This window comes from Dendrobates tinctorius, unplaced genomic scaffold (genome assembly GCF_039654945.1).
Source record: "Dendrobates tinctorius isolate UK_male_01 unplaced genomic scaffold, ASM3965494v1 ptg000011l, whole genome shotgun sequence".
NCBI classification, from domain to species: Eukaryota; Metazoa; Chordata; class Amphibia; order Anura; family Dendrobatidae; genus Dendrobates; species Dendrobates tinctorius.
The window spans coordinates 122,948,268-122,967,362 of NW_027361679.1; the positions used below are offsets into that span (position 1 = coordinate 122,948,268).

At 43.0% G+C, this 19,095-nt stretch overlaps 1 protein-coding gene across 1 annotated transcript in view; it reads left to right on the plus strand.

The window, feature by feature from the left end:
- The window catches only part of STK11 (serine/threonine kinase 11), a 152,547-nt gene that overhangs the window by 27,431 nt on the left and 106,021 nt on the right, over positions 1-19,095 (plus strand). Inside the window, exon 2 of the mRNA XM_073547189.1 lies at positions 4,265-4,348. Coding sequence (XP_073403290.1) covers positions 4,265-4,348 — 84 coding nt within the window. The remainder of the gene's footprint in view (positions 1-4,264; positions 4,349-19,095) is intronic.

A 19,095-nucleotide genomic window follows, 5' to 3' on the forward strand; every position in this document is an offset into this window, starting at 1 on the left:
TTTTTTTATTTTCACGCCTGGGCGTTATAAACTTATGTGAAGCACTTGGGAGCTCAAAGTACTTACCACACATCTAGATAAGTTCCGTGGGGGGTCTAGTTTCCAAAATGGGGTCACTTGTCGGGAGTTTCAATAGTTTAGGCACATCAGAGGCTCTCCAAACGCACATGACACCACCTGACCATTCCATCAAAGTCTGCGTTCCAAAACATCACTACTTCCCTTCCGAGCCCCGACGTGTGCCCATACAGTAGTTTTCTCCCACATATGAGGTATCGGCGTACTCGGGACAAATTGGACAACAATTTTTGGGGTCCATTTTCTCCTGGTAACCTTGGGAAAATAAAAAAAAAAAAAATTGGGGACTAATTGATCATGTTTGTGGAAAAAATACGATCATCAGGGGCTTTCCAAACGCGACATGGTGTCCGATCTCAATTCCAGCCAAAAGCGTCAAATGGCGCTGCTTCCCTTCTTATCTAGATATGTGGTGAGAACTTTGAACCTACAAGGGCTTCACAAAAGTTTATAACGTACAGCGGTACAATTAAAAAATCATATTTTTTCCACAAAAATAATCTTTTCACCCCCAATTTTTATTTTTCCAAGGGTAACAGGACCCTAAAAGTTATTGTGCAATTTGTCCTGAGAACGCTGATACCCCATATGTGGGTGTAAATGACTATTTGGGCGCATGGCAGAGCTCGGAAGAGAAGCAGCGCCATTTGACGTTTTTGGCTGGAATTGAGATCGGACACCAGGTCGCGTTTGGAAAGCCCCTGATGTACCAAAACAGTAGAAACCCCCCACAAATTACACTATTTTGGAAACTAGACCCCCCAAGGAACTTATCTAGATGTGTGGTGAGCACTTTGAACCCCCCAGTGCTTCACAGAAGTTTATAATGCCCAGGCATGAAAATAAAAAAATCGTATTTTTTCCACAAACATGATCAATTAGTCCCCAATTTTTTTATTTTCCCAAGGGTAACAGGAGAAATTGGACCCCAAAACTTGTTGTCCAATTTGTCCTGAGTACGCTGATACCTCATATGTGGGAGAAAACTACTGTATGGGCACACGTCGGGGCTCGGAAGGGAAGTAGTGATGTTTTGGAATGCAGACTTTGATGGATTGGTCTACGGGTGTCATGTGCGTTTGGAGAGCCCCCGACGTACCTAAACTATTGAAACTCCCCACAAGTGACCCCATTTTGGAAACTAGACCCCCCATGGAACTTATCTAGATGTGTGGTGAGCACTTTGAACCTCCAAGTGCTTCACAGAAGTTTATAACGCCTGGGCGTAAAAATAAAAAAACATTTTTTTCCACAAAAATATTTTTGCCCCCAATTTTTTTATTTTCCTAAGGGTAACAGGAGAAATTGGACCCCAAAAGTTGTTTTGCAATTTGTCCTGAGTATGCTGATACTCTGTATGTGGGGGTAAAACACTGTTTGGGCGCATGGCAGAGCTTGGAAGGGAAGGAACACCATTTGACTTTTTCAACGCAGAATTGGCTGGAATTGAGATCAGACTCCATGTTGCATTTGGAGAGCCCCTAATGTGCCCAAACAGTGGAAAACCCCCAATTCTAACTCCAACCCTAACCCCAACACACCCCTAACCCTAATGTCAGCCCTAGCCCTAACCGTAGCCCTAACCCTAATGGGAAAATGGAAATAAATACATTTTTTTTATTATTATTTTTCCCTAACTAAGGGGGTGATAACGGGGGTTTGATTTACTATTTATGGCGGTTTTTATGTTTGGCAGCTGCCGCACGCTAAAAGACGCTTTTTATTGTAAAAATAGTTTTTGCATCACCACATATGGAAAGTTATAATTTTTCCGTATTTTGACCCACCGAGTCATGTGAGGTCTTATTCCTTGCGGGACGAGTTGATGTTTTTATTGGTACCATTTTCGGGCACGTGACATTTTTCGATCGCTTTTTATTCTGATTTTTGGGACTGAGAATGAACAAAAACCAGCGTTTCATGAATTTCTTTTGGGGGGTGCGTTTACACCGTTCCGCGTGCGGTAAAATTGATAAAGCGGTTTTATTCTTCGGGTCAGTACGGTTACAGCGATACCTCATTTAGGTCATTTTTTAATGCTTTGTCGGTTTTATGCAATGAAAACTATTTTATATAAAAAATAATTATTTTTGCATCGCTTTATTCTGCGAGCTATAACTTTTTATTTTTTTGCGGATGACGCTGTATGGCGGCTCGTTTTTTGCAGGACAAGCTGACCTTTTTAGCGGTACCATGGATATTTATATGCGTCTTTTTGATCGCGCGTTATTGCACTTTTTGTTCAGTGGCATGATAATAAATCATTATTTTTTGCTTCGTTTTTTATTTTTTAAGGGGTTCGCTAAAGGGGTTAACTAGCGGGACAGTTTTATAGGGCGGGTCGTTACAGACGCGGCGATACCAAATATGTGTAGTTTTATTGTTTTTTTTTTTATTTTCAAAAAATGAATTTATTGGGGAATATTTTTTTGGGTTTTTCTTTTTTATTGCATTGTCCCAGGTGGGACATCTCTGTCCTGTGACAGATCGCTGATCTGTCACAGGTACTGCTGCAGACTTCCTCATGCCTGCGCTTTGCAGGCAGTGAGGAAGTCGGCTCCCTACTGGCCCCCGAAGGTCCCCATCGCCATCTTGGATCCGGGGGCCTGTAGGGAAAGAGCCCCCCGCAGCAGCGCTGCACATTGCACTGCCGTGGGGGCCTCAGGGAAGCATGGAGGGAGCCCCCTCCCTGCCGATGCTTCCCTTTAACCCCCGGTACACCGTGATCGTGTTTGATCGCAGTGTACAAGGGGTTAATGTGTCGGGGGCGGTCCGTGACCACCCCTGACACATTGTGCCGGGTGTCAGCTGTGATAATCAGCTGACACCCGGCTGAGATCAGCGGCGCTCACCACGTGGGCGCCGCTGATCGCTATGACGTGCTATCCCATCCCTGGGAGTTAATTCCCAGGGCACATGGACGGGATAGTACGTCTCATGGCAGAAAGGGGTTAAAGGGAGTAGTTTTTAGAATGGTGTCACTTTTGGGTATTTTCTATCATATAGACCCCTCAAAGTGGATCCAAGTGTGATGTGGTCTGTAAAAATAAAATGATGTTGCAAAAATGAGAAATCACTGGTCAACTTTTAACCCTTTATAACCCCAACAAAAAAAAAATTTTGGTTCCAAAATTGTGCTGATGTAAAGTAAACATGTGGGAAATGTTACTTATTAAGTTTTTTTTGTGTACCATATCTCTGTGATTTAAGGGCATGAAAATTCAATGTTGGAAAATTGCGAAATTTTCAAAATTTTCGCCAAATATCCGTTTTTTTCACAAACGCAAGTTATATGAATGAAATTTTACCACTAACATGAAGTACAATATGTCACGAGAAAACAGTGTCAGAATCACCAGGATCCATGGAAGCGTTTCAGAGTTATTTCCTCATAAAGGGACACTGGTCAGAATTGTAAAAATTGGCCTGGTCATGAAGATGAAAGAAGGCTCGGAGATGATAGGGCGGTTAAGGCTCCATTCACGCTTTCAGTATTTGGTCAGTATTTTACCTCAGTATTTCTCAGCCAAAACCAGGAGTGGGTGATAATCCAGAAGTGGTGACGGGTTTCTATTATACTTTCCTCTGATTGTTCCTCTCCTGGTTTTGGCTTACACTTACTGAGGTAAAATGGTGAATGTGACCTAAAAGGGTGTTTTGTGCTCTCAGCAAACTTCTGCAGTCACGCTATACTATATGTCTGCAAATTCCCTAATAGAACATTGATGGAAGAAAATGAAAATCTCCTTGGCTTGCGACCACAACTCCGGAAATCACATACTGGTGGGCAACCTTGCTTCTGTCACAATTCGGCAATCTTCAGTTGTGTTCCGTGTAAATGAGCAACTTGCCTAATAATGGAACGTGACAGACTGCAATGCTTTCTGATCATGGAGATTGTTGCCTATAAACGTGGTGCTATCCGTCTATATTTGCCTTCAACAAAGAGATCCCAATGTTGGTGAGCTATTCCCATTCTCTGATCACCTAAGGCAATGTATTAGGACGAATCCGTTACTGTTATCGAAGGGTAAGACCATGTGATGGGAAATCTGTTTGTTTTATATAGCACTTGTGACTGATAAATGTGTCAGCTATACCCCTGCCCCAATCTGTCTGGTGCATTGCTGTATCACTTGCCTTAGGTCATTTTCCAGTTTATATTTGTGTTCTTCCTTTTTACTAGAGAAATTCAGCTGCTGCGGCGCTTGAGGCATCGGAATGTCATTCAGCTGGTGGATGTGTTATACAACGAAGAGAAGCAAAAAATATATCCTTTTTAAATACGTTTTCACTGGCAAGTCATAGGCCAGAAATGACTGAAAGTGGTATGGTAATCCTGTATAGAGTGGTGTGCCATGTAAGGAATATTTCAGATATTGACAAAAACCATGGCAATTCGTGCTACACTTATGAACTGGCTCAAATATCTGAATTAAATATAAAAAGTGTATTTTTTATTGATATGCTTAAATAAGAAGTAAATAGCAGATGCATTAGAGAACTATACCCACCAACAGTGCTGCCACCAGGAATTTCAGGGTCCCATACTGGCAACATTTTTGGGCCCCATTGAGACGCCGCCTAGGCTCGACCACCCACTCTTTGAAAAACCCCACTTCTGCACCATGGCCTCACCAATCACACATTAACAGTTCCCATTGAACACCAGATCTCATACATAGCGAGCAGTTTTTATTTGGCCACAAGGTTTTTTTAAGTTGCTGCCACAACAAGGTAGACTTTTTTGGCTGGGCCCTACCCTACTCTAACCTATTAAGCATTTCTTAAAATACCAAATACTCTTAATTTTTTTTTCTTTAAGGGAATGTGTCACATCCTTGTTTTAAAATGACCAATAATGCCACATAGAAGGGACAAATACAGTCACACCTTGGTAGACCACATATTTCCAACACATAGTGACTGAATAATACCACATACAAAGAACAAATACTTTCACACCATGACCGGATCACATATTACCACCACATAGTATTGTGTTTTTTTGTTTGTTTTTTTTAAATGATCAGTATTGTCGCATTCGGTGACATTATACACTGGAGTTCTGTATATAGTGTCATTGTACAGGTAATACATTGGTCACTGGTGACATTATATATAGGAGCTCTGTATATAGTGTCAGTATACAGGTAATACAGTAGTCACCAGTGACATTATACACAGGAGCTCTGTGTATAGTGTCAGTATACAGGTAATACAGTGATCACTGGTGACATTATATATAGGAGCTCAGAATATAATGTCAGTGTACAGGTAATACAGGCATCACTGGTCACATTATACACAGAAGCTCTGTATATAGTGTATTGTCAGTGTACAGGTAACACACTGACTAACACACTTTTCTTCTTCATCCAGAGCAGACCGGCATCACTTCTTCCAGCCAGGACTCGTCTCTGCATAAAATAACACACAGTTATCTAGAGCACCACTCCAGAGGACATTCCTCACGTTTTCCCTTTATTTTACACTGCAAAGCTCAATACAAACGTGCACCCACCATTAATATATAATTACTTATTATACAATCCACCATTCCAAATATAAATTGTAATTCACCACTTTGCTCCCAACTATAAACAGCCACTTTCCCCACCTAATAAATATATTAATTATATAAATTAATTAGCAGCTGTACTCTTTCCCCAATTCAATACCAGTCACTGCATTCTCAACGCCCCCCACTCTGTATCTTCTGCTCCCCTGATTCATTATATTTACATGCCCCTTCTACCCCAGTTCATTGTCATGTTTTTCTCTTTCCCACTCCCACCCTCTATTTATTATCAACTACTCTCCTCGACATTCAATACATCGTTTACTGTTCCCTACCCTCACTTTATCATTATTTGTTGCCCCATTCCAAATTCATCATTTGTTGCCCCCCACCCCCAATCTTCAATTCATCACTTGCTGTCTCCACCCCCATCTTCAATTCAAATGCTGTCCCCCACCCTCAATTCATCACTTGCAGGAAAGCATGATATTTCCATTGTACGGGGGGTGTCAAAGGAGAGAGTTTGGAGTTGTTTTGTGCACCATGAGACACTAATATCCATGTCCCCTATTCATTAGTACTGTCTATGCTTCTGTACTAATCATGCCTCATCGGCCCCGCCATTGCGATGATGGTTGCCCTGTCCCCCGCCCCCCGCACTTCATCCATTACCAGACATCTAGATAAGGTGGAGGGAGCTTGTGTAGCCGCCGTTCAGGTTTGACTGCCGTGGAGCTCTGGGAAAGCTCTTTATTACACCCAAGGGTTCGGTGACCAGAAGCACAAGAAGGGGGGGGTCTGGACTGGGTCTGGGCCCCCCTCTGTACTTCTGCTCACCAGACCAGCAGTAAGGGCAGTAATACCCTGATGATGGCCCTGCCCACCAAAGGAAATAACAGAAACCAATCCCTTAAAACCACACCAAAGGGTACCAGAAAGTAGTGCTCAAAGCATGGTTAAGCTTGGCAACATGCATGCATGCATACATACATACATACATACATACAGTGGGGAAAAAAGTATTTAGTCAGCCACTAACTGTGCAAGTTCTCCCACTTAAAAAGATGAGGCCTGTAATTGACACCATAGGCAGACGACAACTATGAGAGTCAAAATGAGAAAACAAATCCAGAAAATCACTTTTGTAGGGATTTGAAAGTCCGTGTTGCCCAGCGACAGGCCCAAAACATCACTGTTCTAGAGGAGATCTGCATGGAGGAATGGGCCAACATACCACCAACAGTGTGTGGCAACCTTGTGAAGACTTACAGAAAGCGTTTGACCTTTGTCATTGCCAACAAAGGATATATAACAAAATATTGAGATGAACTTTTGTTAATGACCAAATACTTATTTTCCACCGTAATTTGAAAAATAAATCTTGCCAAATCAGACAAGGTGATTTTCTGGATTTATTTATCTATTTTGTGTCGATCTCTGTGATTTAACCCCTTAATGACCGCCGATACGCCTTTTAACGGCGGTAGAACCACAGCGCCGTTAATTAACGGTGCTGTGGAAAAAGTAAATGGCGCCCCCCAGCGTCGATTTTCTCCTGGGTCACGGCTGCTGATCACCGTTATTAACGCGCAAAAAAAGATGCGATTTTACGTTTAATTTCTCTCTCCTATGATGTGATCGCACATCAGAGGAGAGGGAAATAGGGTCCCCGATTCCCCCCGATACCTCCCGGTGGTCCCCGGGCCCTACTACCTTCTCCGGTGGGCGCCGTCATCTTGGTTCCGGAAGAAAATGGTTGGCAGATTACATTGATTCATTTTGATCACTGTAATAGAGTTTATATGATAAATATATTTTCTGTATTTTATTATATTTTTCAATTTTCGGTTAGGGTTGGAATTAGGGTTAGGGGTGTGCTGGGGTTAGGATTGCAGCAAAAATTGAGGGGTTTCCACTATTTACCAACTTTGGGAAAATAAAAAAAATTGGGGGGGGGGAGATTTTTTTTCATTTTCACGGCTCTGTGTTATCAACTTCTGTGAAGCACTTGGGGGCTCAAAGTGCTCACCACACATCTAGATAAGCTTCTTGGGGGGGGGGGGTCTAGTTTACAAAATGGGGTCACTTGTGGGGGTTTCTACTGTTTAGGCACACCAGGGGCTCTGCGAACACAACATGACGCCCGCAGAGCATTCCATCAAAGTCTGCATTCCAAAATGGCGCCCCTTCCCTTTCGAGCTTTCCCATGCACCCAAACAGTGGTTCCCCCCCCACATATGGGGTATCGGTGTACTCAGGACAAATTGCACAACAACTTTTGTGGTCCATTTTCTCCTGTTACCCTTGAGAAAATAAAAAATCGTGGGATAAGAAATCTTTTTTTGGGGGAAAAAGAGATATATTTTCACTGCTCTGCGTTATAAACTTCTGTGAAGCACTTGGGGGTTCAAAGTGCTTACCACACATCTAGATAAGTTCCTTAAGGGGTCTAGTTTACAAAATGGGGTCACTTGTGGGTTTTTTTCACTGTTTAGGCACATCAGGGGCTCTCCGAACGCAACATGGCATCCGATCTCAATTCCAGCCAATTCTGCGTTGAAAAAGTCAAACGGCGCTCCTTCCCTTGTGAGCTCTGCCGTGCACCCAAAAAGTGGTTTACCCCCACATGTGGGGTATCGGCGTATTCAGGAGAAATTGCACAACAAATTTTGTGGTTCATTTTCTCTTTTAACACTTGTGAAAATAAGAAAAGATTGGTTCCGAAGTAAACTTTTTGCAAAAAAAAAATAAATAATTTTTTCCATCAACATTGCTTCATTTCCTGTGAAGCATGTAAAGGGTTAATAAACTTCTTGAATGTGGTTTTGAGCACCTTGAGGGGTCTAGTTTTTAGAATGGTGTCACTTTTGGGTATTTTCTGTCATGTACACCCCTCAAAGTGATTTTAAATATAATGTATAATGGTTTTGTAAATTTTGTTGTAAAAATTAAAAAATGAGAAATCGCTTGTCAACTTTGAACCCTTATGACTTCCAAACAAAAAAATATTTGTTTCCAAAATTTGCTGATGTAGAGTAGACATGTGGGAAATGTTATTTATTAAGAAATTTGTGTGACATATCTCTCTGATTTAAGGGCATAAAAATTTAAAAAATTTAAAGTTTGAAAATTGCAAAATTTTCAAAATTGTTTTTTTTCATAAATAAAAACAAGTCATATAGAAGAAATTTTACCAGTAGCATGAAGTAAAATATGTCACGAAAAAGCATTCTCAGAATTAGTGGGATCCGTTAAAGGGTTCCAGAGTTATAACCTCATAAAGTGACAGTGGTCAGAATTGTAAAAATTGGCCTGGTCATTAAGCTGCAAAATGGCTCTGTCACTAAGGGGTTAAGGGCTTGAAAATTCAGCGTAAGAAAATTGTGACATTTTTGCTAAATTTCCATTTATTTTTTTTCACCAATAAGCGCAATTTATACCGAATAAATTTTATTACTATCGTGAAGTACAGTATGTCTAAAAAAAAAAAAAACCTGTCTCCGAATCAGTGGGATACGTTGAAGCTTTCCAGAGTTATTACACCATAAAGGGACAGTGGTCCTAATTGTGAAAATTTGCCTGGTCATTAACGTGAAAACCACCTTTGGGAGTAAAGGGGTTAATACAGGTGCAGAGTAGGAGGGCTTCTTAACCTCTTTCTGCCATATGACGTACTATCCCGTCCATGTGCCCTGGGACTTAATTCCCAGGGACGGGATAGTACGTCATAGCGATCAGCGGCGCCCACGTGGTGAGCGCCGCTGATTGCGGCCGGGTGTCAGCTGATGATCACAGCTGACACCCGGCACTATGTGTCAGGGACGGTCGCGGACCACCCCCGACACGTTAACCCCTGGCACACTGCGATCAAACACGATCGCAGTGTACCGGGGGTTAAAGGGAAGCATCGGGAGGGAGGGGGCTCCCTCTGTGCTTCCCTGAGACCCCCACAGCAGCGCAATGTGCAGCGCTGCTGCGGGGGTCTCCTTCCCTGCAGGTCCCCGGATCCAAAATGGCAGCAGGGGCCTGCAGGAAGCTGGCTGCACTGCCTGTGACAGATCGCTGATCTGTTACAGCGATCTGTGATGTGACAGTTATGTCCCCCCTGGAACATTGTAATAAAGTAAAAAAAAATAAATAAAAAAATTTATAAAAAATCGCTAAATTAAAAAAAAAAAAATATTCCCTAATTTATTTTTTGTAATTAAAAAAAACAAAACAATAAAAGTACACATATTTGGTATCGCCGCGTACGTAACAACCCGCCCTATAAAACTGTCCCATTAGTTAACCCCCTTAGCGAACCCCTTAAAAAATAAAAAATAAAGCTTTATCATACCGCCGAACAAAAAGACGCATATAAATAACCATGGTACCGCTGAAAATGTCATCTTGTCCCGCAAAAAACAAGCCACCACACAGTCATCAGCGAAAAAATAAAAAAGTTATAGCTCTCAGAATAAACCTATGTAAAAATAATTTTTTTATATAAAATTGTTTTCATATCATAAAAGCGCCAAAACAAAAAAACTACATAAATGAGATATCGCTGTAACCGTACTGACCCGAAGAATAAAGCCGCCTTATCAATTTTACCGCACGCAGAATGGTGTAAACGCACCCCCCAAAAGAAATTGTTGAAATGCTGTTTTTTGTTCATTCTGCGTCCCCAACATCGGAATAAAAGCGATCAAAAAATGTCACGTGCCCGAAAATGATACCAATAAAAACGTCAAATCGTCCCGCAAAAAATAAGACCTCACTTGACTCGGAGGGTCAAAATATGGAAAAATTATAGCTCTCGAAATGTGGTGATGCAAAAACTATTTTTATAATAAAAGCGTCTTTTAGCGTGCGATGGCTGCCAAATATAAAAAACGCCATAAATAGTAAATCAAACCCCCCGTTATCACCCCCTTAGTTAGGGAAAAATAATCAAATTAAAAAAATGTATTTATTTCCATTTTCCCATTAGGGTTAGAGGTGTGTTTGGGGTTAGGGTTGGAGTTAGAATTGGGGGATTTCCACTGTTTGGGCACATCAGGTGCTCTCCATACGGTGCTCTCCAAAACCCCCTTGTGGGGGGTTTCCACTGTTTAGGTACATCAGGGGCTCTCCAAAAGCAACATGACACCCGCAGACCATTCCATCAAAGTCTGCATTCCAAAACGTCACTACTTCCCTTCCGATCCCTGACGTGTGCCCATACAGTAATTTTCTCCCACGTATGGGGTATCAGCGTACTCAGGACAAATTGGACAACAACTTTTGGGGTCCAATTTCTCCTGTTACCATTGGGAAAATAAAAAAAATTGGGGACTGAAAGATATTTGTGGAAAAAATGATTTTTTTTATTTTCATGCCTGGGCATTATAAACTTCTGTGAAGCCCTTGGGGGTTCAAAGTGCTCACCACACATCTAGATAAGTTCCTTGGGGGTCTAGTTTCCAAAATGGTGTCACTTGTGGGGGGTTTCCACTGTTTAGGCACATCAGGGGCTTTCCAAATGCGGCATGGCGTCTAATCCCAATTCCAGCCAAAAAAGTCAAATGGCGCTGCTTCCCTTTCGAGCTCTGCCATGCGCCCAAATAGTGGTTTACCCCCACATATGGGGTATCAGTGTACTCAGGACAAATTGCACAATAACTTTTAGGGTCCTGTTACCCTTGGGAAAATAAAAATTGGGGGTGAAAAGATCATTTTTGTGGAAATATGATTTTTTTAATTGTACAGCTGTACGTTATAAACTTCTGTGAAGCCCTTGTGGGTTCAAAGTTCTCACCACATATCTAGATAAGTTCCTTGGGGGGTCCAGTTTCCAAAATGGGGTTACTTGTGGGGGGTTTCCACTATTTAGGTACATCAGGGGCTCGCCAAACGTGACACGGCGTCCGATCTGAATTCCAGCCAATTTTGCATAGAAAAAGTCAAACGGCGCTCCTTCCCTTCTGAGCTCTGCCATGCGCCGAAACAGGGGTTCCCCCCCACATGTCAGGTATCGGCGTACTCAGGACAAATTGCACAATATCTTTTGCAGTCCAATTTCTCCTATTACCCTTGGTAAAATAAAAAAAAAATGGACGTGAAGTAATTTTTTTGTGAAAAAGTTAAATGTTCAATTTTTTTTTTTTTTTAAAACATTCAAAAAATTCCTGTGAAGCACCTGAAGGGTTAATAAACTTCTTGAATCTGGTTTTGAGCACCTTGAGGGGAGCAGTTTTTAGAATGGTGTCACTTTTGGGTATTTTCTATCATAGACCCCTCAAAGTGACTTCAAATGTGATGTGGTCCGTAAAAATAAAATGGTGTTGCAAAAATGAGAAATCGCTGGTCAACTTTTAACCCTTATAACTTCCTAACGAAAAAAATTTTGGTTCCAAAATTGTGCTGATGTTAAGTAAACGTATGTGAAATGTTATTTAATAAGTTTTTTGTGTGCCATATCTCTGTGATTTAAGGGCATAAAAATTCAAAGTTGGAAAATTGCGAAATTTTCGCCAAATCTCCGTTTTTTTTCACAAACGCAAGTTATTTGAATGAAATGTTACCACTAACCTGAAGTACAATATTTCACGTGAAAACAATGTCAGAATCAGTGGGATCCATGGAAGCGTTTCAGAGTTATTACCTCATAAAGGGACAGTGGTCAGAATTGTAAAAATTGGCCAGGTCATGAACGTGCAAACCACCCTTGGGGGTTAAAGGGAATCTGTCACCTACTTTTGGCGGTCTATTTAAGTGAAGTCTGTGCGCTCCGATGGGCGGTGTTTCCGATCTTTGCCGCCTCCTCATCCTTGGCCACCGTCCACAGTTTTTTTTCATGAATAGGAGTAGGTGTTGTGAGTTCATTTTCCCCTTCACCGTCGATGTCTGGTGAAGGAAGGTAGTGAGGCTGATTACCAAACACCTGATCTGGTAGATGATGACTGGGTAACAGGAAATTCTGACTGGATATAAGGCAGCCGACACCCTTCTGAGTCGCTGGTGACTTCTCTGCTGGATTCTTGGAGACCAGTCTGATTCCTGCTTCCCAAAGATAAGTTTTTGCTCTGCTATTGAACTTATTAGTTTTGTTTTGTTTACCTTGTTTTTTGGAGTTCAGCCATCCCCGGTCTGGGGTGTGGTGAGTTCCATTTTTGTCTCTGATCAGTTTTTCTCTTTGCTCAGAATTTTCAGAATTTACCTGAGTGCTGATATAGTCTTTTTAAAGTCCTAGCGACTTCAGGGCCTGTTTTTCCTATCAGACGGTTGGGACATTTTTTGGTAGGGTTTTTTACGGATTGCAGACAGCAGCTTTTCTTTCCTGTCCTTTTTAGGTAGCTTGGGCCCCATCGTTTGTGCAACCTATCTTTCTATCTGTGTTAGTGTCTTCATCTTGCTTCACCGTCATTATATGGTGGGGGCTGCCTATTGCTTTGGGGTCTGCTCTGGGGCAGTTTAGATTTCCCCTTTCTTTCTTTAGGCCTATTTAGTTCTCCGGCTGTGATCGAGGGGTCTAGGGCATCGTTGGAACCCCCCACGGCTACGGTTAGTTGTTGTGGATAGGATCAGGGGTCTGCAATCCGATAGCTACCAACCTCTCCGGTTTTCTGGACTTAGCTTGTATTTTTTTTTTTTTCCTCCTTCGGTGACTCATTCATAACAAGTAGGTGTCTGCCATCTTTCGCTCGTGCGCTAAGCATTCTTGGCTCGCGCACGCGCAGTATGCTTTGCCCAACTGCGGGCAAAGCCGAAAAGCCTGACTGCGCATGCGCCGGTTAATTAAGCCCCGGAAGTATTTTGCTGTGTTCCGGGGTTTAGTTAACCGGCAAATCAGTCAGTTTTATTATGTTTTTCTCTTATATTTATTGAACCCCAGGGAGGTGTTGCTCCTATCTGGTAGTCCCAACTGTTCTTGTTTTCTGTCTCACACTGTATATCGGCTCTCACAATCATTGTAATGATTCATTGTATGCATTTATAGTATTGTCTAATAAATATTGTATTATTGAATATACACTTCTCTAGTGAGCTTATTTCCTTATTAACACCATAGCCAAAAATTGACATACATGTAAGGCCTCTTTCACACATCGGTGTCTCCAGTACGTGTGGTGACAGTTTTCACAATACCGGAGACACGTACACGCTTTTGTCAGTGTTTCCACAGACCGTGTGTCCATGGACAAGCCAGAATAAAGTCCTTTATTTGACAAAATGACACTCCTTTATTAATCTCAATTAAACCATACTTACTGCATCGCCTAATCCAAGCAAAGCCCTTGATCTCCTGTAATAAAAATAAAGCAAAAAAACAATAATATACCATACCTCTCCATCGTTCTGTCCCACGCCGTAATCCATGTCTGGGGGCTAAATAGTTTTCAACCTAGACGGTGCCAAGATGCGACTGTCCTGGCTGAAAACCACTGGTGACTGAGCTGCTGAGAGCGCAGCATCATTCACCAGCGGTGACATCAATGAGGTCGGGCTGAACTGTGATGATGTCAGTACTGTGGGAAAATGCCAGTGATGTCACAGCTGGTCAATGATGCTTTGCTGTCAGCAGCTCAGTCACCAGTGGTTTTCAGTCAGGATGGTCGCATCTTGGCACCGTCCAGGTTGAAAACTATTTAGCCACAGACATGGATTACGGCGTGGGACAGATCGTCTTTGCTTGGATTAGGTAATGCGGTAATGCGGTAATTAAAGTGGTTTAATTGAGATTAATAAAGTCTGTGTTTTTTCAAATAAAGGACTTTATTCTGGCTGTCTTTATTTAACATCTAACTATAGGATTAGTATCGGATAGGTGTCGTATAGACGACTCTCCGTTACTAAGCCATGGGCTTGATGTCACCTAACAATACAAAGGTTACATCAACCCCACAAATATTACCCCACTTGCTACCACTATAGGGCAAGTGGGAAGAGCCGGGCAAAGCGCCAGAAAAGGCGCATCTACTAGATGTACCTTTTCTGGGCAGCTGTGGGCTGCTGTTCTTAGGCTGGGGGGGCCCTATATCAAAGGCCCCTTACGAGCATGATAACAGCCTCCAGCTCTGAGCTCTTAGCAAGGCTGGTTGGCAAAAATGGGGGAGATCCCATGCCGTTTTTTTAAAATTAATTAAAAAAAAAACCCAGCGTGGGAACCCCTCTATTCTTGATAACCAACCTTGCTGACAGCTGAGGGTTGCAGCTCCCAAATGTGTGTTTTCCCTGGTTGGTTGAAGAAAACGGGGGAACCCATGTCGGGTGTTTCATTCATTTAATTCGTTAGATCGCAGGCGGTGGCTGAGGAAAACCCCGATCATCTGCTCCTGATGTCACTGTTATTAGCAGCAGCAAGTGTCGGAAGATGGTAGTAATTGTCCCAAAAGCCCCCACCTGCTGTCATCATTCTGACTTTAATATAACTCTCATCATTCTCCTCTGCTCGCTGAAAGAGCAGGGGAGAATGATGAGAGCCGTCTTCAGCACCTGCCGCCGGGGAACAGCGCTTACTGCAGCTGCTCCTTCCCCGGCGTCCGTCAGTGTGGTACTGATGCGGCACATGGTTGCTGCACGTATTGCACACACACTGATCTCTCCGGTACTGGTTTTTCCGGTACTGGAAATATCAGGACATGTGAAAGAGGCTTAAGTCGTCACTGGGTCATTATGTGTGTCAAGGAGACTCATAGGTGTGATTTTTCTTTAAGGGTGTGTGCACACTCTGCTGATTCTGCTGCGGACCCGCTGCTATTTTGGTCCTGCCGATCTGCAGCAGTTTCTGCTGTGGTGTACAGTACCATAATATCCTATGGGAAATGGAAACCGCACTGCAGATGGTGCGGAATTTTCTGCGTGGATTTGCTGCGGTTTCTAATCCGCAGAAAGAATTGACATGTCCGCTGCGGTTTACCATCTCCTCCATTCTAGAGGTGATAAACCGCAGGTCTTTTGACCTGCGGATTTACCTGCGGATTTTGCTAAATCCGCGCGGATCAATCCGCAGCAGAATCCGCAGCGTGTGCACGTACCCTAACAGTGGCTGGAGCTTGTCTCCAATTGCTGCTGTTACCTTTTTAGATGCTGCTGTCAATCTCACAGTGGCTTTTAAATAAAGCTGTTGCTGGTAAGTGTACCAGCTCTCCCTAGCCTCCGCGATGCAGTCATGGGACATCGATGGGTTACTTTAGGAGCCACAGGATGAGTGTCATAAGAGACTAATTTTTGCATTATCTACTGCAATACTGTGGTATTGTAGTGCATGTATGTATGCAAGTGTGTATGTATACATATATGTATATATGTGTGTATATATATATATATATATATATATATATATTTATAATATGGTTAAGTGCACAGCCTACGACATGGGAGGACTGTTATAGCTGTTAAAAGTACCCAGCCACTAATGTGAGGGACTGGGATTCGAATCTTGGCTCTGCCTCGTTGGACATAATATATCAGTAGTGGTCCTTTGGCAAGACTACTGACACTATAGTGCCTACCTCAATAAGTGTCACAAACAAAGAGTCATGCCGGCTCAGACGTCGCCTGGATTAACAAGGTCCGCATCAGATGTTGAGGAACCAGGACAATCTGATGATAAATCGGCTACTAGAACAAACCATACATGGACAAGGCAAGAGAAACTGGATCTGATGAAATGCTACTATAACAGCAGACCGAATGAGAGAGGATATATGAAGCGTATGAGGAAGCTCTGGATGGATCCAAAACCTGTATGTCTACTGACTGAGAAAAAAAATAGTCACCCAACGTTTCAATATCATAAAAAGAAAACTATTCTCACAACTTAAGATGGATCAACTGCAGTGCAGATCCACCCCACATGAAGACCTGGAAGAACAACATGTGCAACCGCCTGAAGATCCTGACCCAATTAGAGAGCACTGCAGCTTTTCTGAAGCAGAAGATCTTAGATTAATTACCATCAGTACCAGAGATCGACTACCAAGGCTCAGCAAAGAAACACCACCAGATAGTATGCTAGAAGATGCCAATAGAGCACTTGCATCAATACCTAAATTTTGATTTTGAGCCCCATCTGGGACCATGATGATAATGTGTGCAAACTGTAAAGCGCTGCGGAATATGTTAGCATTATATAATAAATATTATTATTAAGACCGAGCTGGACAAGTACAAAGGCCTGACCCCCAACTGAAGCCCTAGAGACTGCTAAACAAAGGCTAGGGAAGCTGAGATAAATGCCCTGTTCTCCAGAGAACCTTCCAAGGTGTACTCCCAAGAGGCTGCAACTCCACCAATAGCAGAGACTGATCAATACTGGAGGATCATATGGGAAAAGGAGAAAACACACAACACCAGTGAAATGTGGCTGCAAGATCTGAGAATGAAGCGCAGCAACCACCTAGAGCCAGAACCAGTCACCATTACAGAAGCAGACCTCCAACAGCAGGTCAACATGAAGAGCTGGACAGCACCTAGTCCGGACATGATCCACACCTACTGGCTGAAGAAATTAACAGAAGTACATGAATGCATGGCAAAGCAGATGAACCAACTGCTCGAAGCAGGCCACCACCCAGCCTGGAAAACACAAGGAAGAACAGTGCTGATCATGAAGGATCCTCACAAAGGAACAGTTTCGTCCAACTACCACCCAATAACCTGCCTTACAACAACATGACACCTGTCAGGCATCATAGCCACCAAGCTACAGAACCATATGAACCAGTACATGAATCCAGCTCAGAAATGCCTTAGGCCCGACACCAGAGGCTCTAAGCACCAGCTCCTAGTAGATAGATCAGTCACTCAAGATCCAGACAGACCAATCTCAGCACAGCCTGGATTGACTACAGAAAAGGCTATGACTCAATGCCACACACATGGATCTGTGAATGCTTAGTGTCAACAGGAAATTAAGAACCTTCCTCAGAAACTCAATGGGGCGATGGAGAACAACATTGGAAGTCAACTCAAGACAACTAGCACAAGTGGCCATCAAATGCAGCATAAACCAAGGTGATGCACTGTCCCCATTGCTGTTCTGCATAGGCTTGAACCCCCTCAGTCAGATAAATACAGTCTGGCTATGGATACAAGTTCAAGAGTGGAAGCACCATCAACCACCTCCTCTACATGGATGACATCAAGCTGTATGCAAAAAATGAACGAGACATCAATTCACTGATCCACCTGACAAGGATCTATAGCAAAGACATTGGGATGTCCTTCGGACTGGAGAAGTGTGGCCGGTTGGTAATAAAGAGAGGCAAGGTAGTGATGGAGTGGAATTGCCAGCAGGACACACAGCAGATGTATAGACATGTTACAACTACCTCAGCATCCCACAGGGATACGGTAACCATGATGAGGAGGCAAGGAAAGCGACAAAACCCAAATACCATCAAAGGGTAAGACAGGTCCTGAAGAGCCAACTCAATGCGAAGAATAAAATCCATGCCATCAATACATATGCCCTGCCAGTTATCAGATACCCTGCTGGCATAGTGTGCTGGCCAAAAGAAGATATGGAAGCTACAGATGTGAAGACACGGAAGCGCCTCACAATGCATGGAGGTCTCCACCCTAAGTCTAGCACCCAAAGATTGTATACCAACAGAAAGGAAGGTGTTCGAGGCTTGAGAAGCATCCAAGCCACCATCACGGATGAAACAAGGAGTATCCAGGAATACATCAGAAAAACGGCACCAATAGATGAGATGATGAGAGAAAGTCTAAAACAGCATCAACAGATCTGGGTGGAAGAACAGGAATATGAAGCGTCATGGCAAGACAAGCTGCTGCATGGGATGTACATCGACAGGTAATGGAGGTGGCTGACATGGAGAAATCCTACTATCAGATCCATAAAGGCAGAAATATTCCACACAAGACAAGACCCAAGGTGCAGGCTATGCAAAGAAACCTCAGAAACAGTCCAACACATAGTGGCAGAATGCAAAATGCAAGCAGGAACAGCTTATACCAAACGCCACAACCAAGTAACGGGAATTGTATACAGGAACATCTGCACAGCATATGGGCTGAGTCCCCCTAAGTCCAGGTTGGAGACCTCAGAGAAAGTGGTAGAGAATGAAAGGGCAAAAATACTGTGGGACTTCAAGATCCAGATGGCTAAGCAGGTGTTGGCTCATCAACCAGACATTGTGATAGTAGACAAGGATCAGAAGACAGCAATGATAATAGATATGGCAATGCCAAGTGACAGCAGCATTAGAAAGAAGGAATATGAGAAGCTGGAGAAATAACAGGACCTCAAAGGAGAACTGGAGGAGATATGGAAGGTGAAGGCAACAGTGATTCCAATGGTAATAGGAGCACTTGGAGCAGTGACCCCTAAGTTGGGAACATGGCTACAACAGATCCCAGGAGCAACATCTGAGCTCTCTGTCCAGAAAAGCACAATGCTCAAAACAACTAAGATTCTGCGCAGAACCCTCAAACTCCCAGGCCTCTTGGCAGAGGACCTGAGAATGAGAAAGGACAACAAAGACTGTGTATGTGTGTGTGTG